Source organism: Sinocyclocheilus anshuiensis, unplaced genomic scaffold, assembly GCF_001515605.1.
Source record: "Sinocyclocheilus anshuiensis isolate Anshui unplaced genomic scaffold, SAMN03320099.WGS_v1.1 scaffold1083, whole genome shotgun sequence".
In the NCBI taxonomy this organism is placed as follows: domain Eukaryota; kingdom Metazoa; phylum Chordata; class Actinopteri; order Cypriniformes; family Cyprinidae; genus Sinocyclocheilus; species Sinocyclocheilus anshuiensis.
The window spans coordinates 424,851-431,505 of record NW_015544206.1 but is presented as its reverse complement, the minus strand read 5'-3'; the positions used below and the strand labels follow the sequence as shown (position 1 = coordinate 431,505).

The window sequence follows — 6,655 nt, the reverse complement described above, 5'->3', positions numbered from 1 at the left end:
TTTTTATATATGTGTGTATATATATATATATATATATATATATATATATATATATATATATATGATATTTTTTTCTAAAAATAATTTTATGAACGTTGTCAAGTTAGTTAAACGTAAATATTTTCAGATAACATTTTAACATTTTGTTATAGTAAAATGACAATGCAAAAGCCAAATATTTCATTTTGGAAACAATGATTTAATTTACTTTATTCTTAATAATATAACATAGAATAGTTTCCTTACACTATATAAATGGATTTTGCACATAAAATATGCAGCTGCCTTTATGTTTATAAACACGTATTTATTGTATTTAGAGTCTCTCATAAGGGAATCGCTGTATTTGGGGGTCCTTAAAGGGGTCCTATTATGCTTTTTCACTTTTTTAATTTTAGTCAGTGTGTAGTGTGTATGTTTGGCCATAAAAAAGATCTAGAAAGTTACAAATCTCAAAGTCCACTCCAAAGGGAGATATTTCGTTTTCAAACGGACTACAGCGTTTGTTTTCAGGGCTTTGTGATATCACAAAGCGGCCCATTAGAATATCATTACAAATAATTCCCGCCTACAGAAATTAGAATGGTTGGGGGGTGGGGAGGGGCGAGGTTGTGGTTAGAACGCTTGGTTGAGTGAGTGCATCAGACGAGACGATGAAGAAGAAGTGCTGCTGCAGAGTTAGTGCATCAGAGAAAACCAAGAAGAAGAGCTGCTGTGCTGTAGCTTCAAATTTTCGGCATGTCTAGAACAATTCTTACAAGTACAACACGACGTAGCTGGGCGCCGCGGACAGATGCCGAACGGTATCTCCGGTGTGCCTACACTCATATAAAATAAAGTATTTGAATTTTATAGACGTGGCGCGACGCTGCGCTTCTCGTCCGGTGCGCGACCGCCTGAAACGCTGTTTTTTTCACCTCCGTGCCCAAACGTCTTTGTTTGGGCTTCCGAAAGCGGATGATGTCAGGAAACAGTGGTTGCAATTAATTTTTTAACTCTGTCCCTGAGCATTATAACCCCAATTTGCTATTGTGTGCTGCGCATATTATTGAGGACAGCTTCCACAACATGAGGGAGTACAGTGCCGGATTTGCCCAAAAGTTTTTGTTGAAAAACGGAGCAAGGGGCGTGGCAGTACTGAAACACCGTCTAAGCTGTTCGCCAATCACAACGCACTGGGACAGCTAACCAATCACAACACATTTTGTTTTTCGGAAGGCGGACCTTCATCAAAGCCAGAACTAATCGAGCCGTTTGTGCCAGGCTGGAGAGAAAGGTATTTTAATAATGTAAATTATGTGAAAAATAACGTGTTTTTCGAACCACCAAGCATGAGAGCATGTTCTAGTACACCCCCAAAACAAAATCAAGACTACACCCCCAAAACAAAATCAAGGCTTTGTAAAAGAGCATAATAGGACCCCTTTAACATCAAAAAGTTTGAAAACCTTTAAATTACATTATTAATTGCATTTATTGTTTATATTAAGGGTTATTAGTGTTATTTTATGAAAACTTGTATCATATCTCAACTAAATTGATATACAAATAATTTTTTGACATCTTTAGTTGTTTTATATATATTAGTTTTTTTCTTATTTATTTATTTAATGTCTAGTGTATTTGTGTCTCCTGCAGCCCTTGTGTTTCCTGCATCTCTCTGTGTTTGTGGATCTCATGGCTGCTATTTGGCAGCAGGTGCTGGCAGTGGACGCAAGGTGTGTGCAAGATTGTCATTGGAATGGAACTCCATGTATATATATATATATGTACCTTTTTTACATGTGTAGGGCCTAATCATTTGTTATATCATTCTCTATTTTCTGTCCTTCTGCCTCTTTTTGTCTTTTTCCTCAGGTACAATGCTTACTATATGTACCTTTTTGACGTGTAGGGCCTAATCATGTGTCACATTATTGCCTCTTTTTGTCTTCTTCCTCAGGTACAATGCTTACCGCACACCTACGTTCCCCCAGTTCCGCACGCAGTACATCCGCCGGCGCAGCCAGCTGCTCCGCGAGAATGCCAAGTGTGGCTTTGAGCCGGGGCTGCGCAGGCAGTATCTGCGTCTGCGCAGTCAGTTGCTCGCCCTGCGTTACGGGCCTCTGTCAGAGCAGAGCAGCTTCAGAGCCAGCAGTGTGCGCAGCTCCCGCACCACACTGGATCGCATGGAGGTTAGGTGCATTCAGAAACAGGGAAAAGGGTTCGAGAAATGCGGATAAGGAGTTCTGGGCTGAAATATGCCCCACAAAAACACAGACAGAGGGCAAGATAGAACATCTATATAGTCCTTGATATAAATAGCAATTCAGATCCAGGTCATTGTGTTGTGTGAGAGCTGCAGTGCATGTAGATTGCGAGCATGATGGGCTTTATGTTGCTGTAGTGCTAAACTCTAAAATCATCCTTCATTACTACCTACTTTTCTCTTTTTGTGGTCTTTTTTATCCTCTTTTCGGTCTTTCAATAAGGACTTCGAGGAGGATCCCAGGGCTCAGGGTGCCAGAGGCCACCGGAGATCAGTAAGTCGTGGTTCGTACCAGCTGCAAGCCCAGATGAACAGGGCGGTGTATGATGAAAGGTAAAGCCCACTAACTTCTTCATCTGACAAATGTTATGGAATGCATAATGTTTTGTGAGAAAGTGTGACATGCTTAAGCAAAACAGGTACTATTTGCTGAATCAGCATCCCAAAATTAGTAAGAAACAAGTAATGGATTTCATTAAGCAAATATGATGCCGGGTGTTATTACCGTGTTTTGCACTGTGTGCAACAGATTTATACTTTATGAATAATTCTCTGGTTTTATCTTATGTGCTAGGCCTCCAGGTAGTCTGGTGCCCACCTCGGTGGCAGAAGCCAGTCGGGCCATGGCAGGTGACACCACCCTCAGTGAGAACTACGCCTTTGCCGGCATGCACCACATCTTTGACCAGCATGTGGACTCAGCGGGTGAGTGAGCTGTTAATGATATGACTAAGGGTGGTGACCAACAAAAATTACTCTAGTCTATACGAGTTTTTTAAATTTTCAGTACCTTAAAGAGCAGGGTGAAAGAATGTCAATACAAAGCCTATTAAATTTAAAAATAGTAAATAACAAATGCTGCATGCCACAGATTTATCAACATAATACTTACTAAATTAGAAATAAATAATTTCAAAATGAAGCAGTATGAAAAAATATTTGATCTTGATGAGAAAATAAATATATAAAATAAACAGATTTATACTTTAGACAGTGACTTCTTGATTCTGCAATCTTAGGGCTTGATGCTTCCTTTTTTTCCCATGGAGCATGTGCTCCTAAGTTGGAAAATTTAGGAGTGCATTAAAAAAAGTTATAAAAAGTTTTAAAAATATGTTATTAAAGAACCGACAAGGACCTTGACACACATGCTCATAAATACATTTTACAGTTTGCACACATCTATTTTTAGTTGCAAATGTGAGTGAAAAGCTTACACTGTTGAGACCTGAATCCTATTATAGCAGGGGTCTTCAACGTTTTTCAGGTCAAGGACCCCTTAGACGATAGAGGCATGGGGCAAGGACCCCCTGATACAAAATGTGTCAAACATAGCCTCTGATATTAATAGAAACCAATCATATTACGCTAGTTATATTATGTTAAGGCAATTAGAACTATGTTGTTGTTATACATGCATCATTGTCTGTATATTTTCATATATTTTCAAATCTTTCAAAAAGATTTATGCATCGTAACAAACATATTTTGTAATTAAAATCACAATTTATTAAGTTGTTCACAGTTGTCTTAATTATTTGCAGTTTCATACATTTTCCTTTTACTGTCAGGTGGACTATTATACAATTACATGAACTTCAGCTTTAATTTTAATAGAACTTTACATTCAATTTTACAGTCAGGTGGACAATTATACATTTACATGAAATTCAGCTTTAATTTTAATAGGGGTGCTCTGATTGATCGGCTACCGATCACAATCGGCCGATAATCGCTTTGGGATGATTGATCGGCGGTCTCTAAAAAGGCCGATCTCATAAACCGATCTCAAGCTGATGACGCGCCTGCTGTGAGAGGTTTGGCACGACATGCAGCGTCACCGTCTCAGTCTCTGTCCGGCGCGGGTGAAATAATTATAATGCTGAAGGTGAGGTACAATTCATATTTCTTCATTAAATAACTTATAAAGTAATTTGAAAACTTTCTGTGAAACATAATTTCACAAACAGCGTGAGTGAATCACCGCGCGCTCTCTCTCTCTCAAAATACGCAAATGGGTTCAATTCACATCACGTCTGCACTATAAGCATCTGCACACTGCACAGTTAACACAGGAATTGTCACTTGTACAATCGAGGCAAACAAAACAAGCGTTTCCTAGCAACGACAACTGCACTACACACTAATGAGACAAGTAAATACACTTACGTAAGTTTATAAATTGCATTTCTTTTTAATTCTTGCCAGTGTTTAACTCCTGGAGACCGTGCGCTCATGCACACTCGCAGCGCACACACATAACGCCAGGTTCACATTACCCCGTTTGCAGTGCGTATGTGGTGCATATATTTTTCTGCGCTCATGTTAACGGATAACGCGTTCACACACTGCACACGGTTGCGGTCCGGCAATGTGTTCCAGTTGCGGTGCGTCTGCAACAGTGTGGAGATAGTTTCCGCTGCACGCGCTGAATTAAAGTGACAGCACATTGTTTGCGGTAAATATGATATGAACATGGATTGACACGAAAATGTAGTAATTACACCATAAATGCATATAATTAAAGTCTACTGTGTTTCACATTCAACACATAGGCTATGGCTTTTTGGCTAGGTTTAAAGGAAAAGAGCACTTTTAGATAAACAAGGCAATTATAGACGGCACTCGTGGAGGTTATGAACCGTGGGATTGCTTGTAATAAAGAATTAAATGCAAAAGAAAAGGCAGTAGAGCTGACTGTTTTTGTCAATGGTAAGTTTTAATTTAGAATGTTTGTGATAATGTAAGAAAAGTAGTTTAAATGTTTTGCAACTTGCCTGAGCAACTTAATATATAGCCTAAATCTAGAAGTAAATGCAAAAGTAAAAAGCATTGAATAATGTGTTTCTTATATTTATTGCATTTAAACACGTCTATGAAAGATTGTATTACTGGACTGTGTAAAAAAAGAATCACAATGCTGAAAAAGCATTTTCAGTAACAATGTTTGGATTTGAAATCAAAATAATTTGGTAAAATGGTAAACAGCCACGGATCAGTTGCAGACTCCTGTGTGAAAGCTGCTTCTGCATCGCTTACGTACCACACATGGACTGCATACGCACTGCAAATGGAGTATGTGTGGACCTGGTGTAACACTGCGTCACATACAGCTCACGAAATCAGGCTTGTGCTGTGTGTAAGCTATTGTGCAACAATCGCACGATTGTCAAAACAAAAATGGAGTGCATAATCAGACATTTAGGAGATAAATATATATTTTTGAAAAATGTCTAAAAAATGCCCCCCTCCACCCCTCAAATTAAAAAATCCCCTCTCACAAGAGTCACCTAAGAGGGGAATTCATTTTCAAAAATTAAATTCAGGCTCTGAATAAATGTCTAAAAATATTGATTGGATCATCACTATAAATAATTCTACATGATATAAAGAAGGCTTTAAAAAGATCGGTATCGGTGATCGGTATCGGCAGATACTGCTTTCTGTGATCGGTGATCGGCCTCAAAAATCCTGATCGGAGCACCCCTAAATTTTAATAAAACTTTACATTTCATTTTACTGTCAGGTGGATAATTATACATTTACATAACCTTCAGCTTTAAGTTTAACAGAACTTCACATGTTAATTTTACTGTCAGGTGGATAATTATACATTTACATAACCTTCAGTTTTAAGTTTAACAGAACTTCACATGTTAATTTTACTGTCAGGTGGATAATTATACATTTACATAACCTTCAGTTTTAAGTTTAACAGAACTTTACATGTTAATTTTACTGTCAGGTGGACAATTATATTTACAGTACCTGATTTTCAGCTTTAAGTGTAAGACGTCTTTAATGAGATGACTGACCCATTTTGCTAGTTATATTATAAGACAATTTAAACTATGTTGTTGTTGTTGCACATGCATCATTGGCTGTATATTTTCATTGTTAAAAAGTTTTATGCATCATAACAAAGATATATGTTGCAATTAAAATGACAATGTATTAAGTTGTTCACGGTTGTCTATTTTATTTTAATAGATTTGCAGTTTCATACATTTTAATTTTACTGACATGTGGACAATTATATATTTACCTGAACTTCAGGTTTAAGTTTAAGACGTCTTTAATGAGATGACTGACCCTGGTGAATTACACAAAGGCCGTCTACTCTGGGGGATATTGATGTTGTTAGGCAGAGTATCATGTCAGACTCAGGCTGCAGTTTTGCACGATATTTGCTTTTCAGGTAGGAGAGGGAGGAGAATGCACTTTCACAAAGATAGGTTGTGGCAAAAGGCAAAATGCTAATCATTGCCTTTGTTGCCAGTTGAGGAAAGTCTTTCTGGCAGGAGATCCAAAACTGGGCGAGAGGGCTTGTCTCTTATATGTTTCTGTATGTACTGTCAGTGCTTAAAGGGGTCCTATTATGCTTTTTCACTTTTTTAATTTTAGTCA

The 6,655-nt window shown here is 37.9% G+C and overlaps 1 protein-coding gene across 2 annotated transcripts in view; it reads left to right on the top strand.

The window, feature by feature from the left end:
• Window positions 1–6,655, top strand: part of wdr13 (WD repeat domain 13) — a 15,776-nt gene that overhangs the window by 840 nt on the left and 8,281 nt on the right. The window contains exons 2-5 of one of the 2 annotated variants that reach the window (XM_016497488.1): window positions 1,639–1,718; window positions 1,943–2,174; window positions 2,472–2,581; window positions 2,823–2,953. In XM_016497488.1, the coding sequence (XP_016352974.1) occupies window positions 1,678–1,718; window positions 1,943–2,174; window positions 2,472–2,581; window positions 2,823–2,953 (514 nt within the window). In that variant the 5' untranslated portion in view covers window positions 1,639–1,677. Of the gene's footprint in view, window positions 1–1,618; window positions 1,719–1,942; window positions 2,175–2,471; window positions 2,582–2,822; window positions 2,954–6,655 lie in introns of those variants that run through there. The other variant, XM_016497489.1, reaches the window with a different exon arrangement.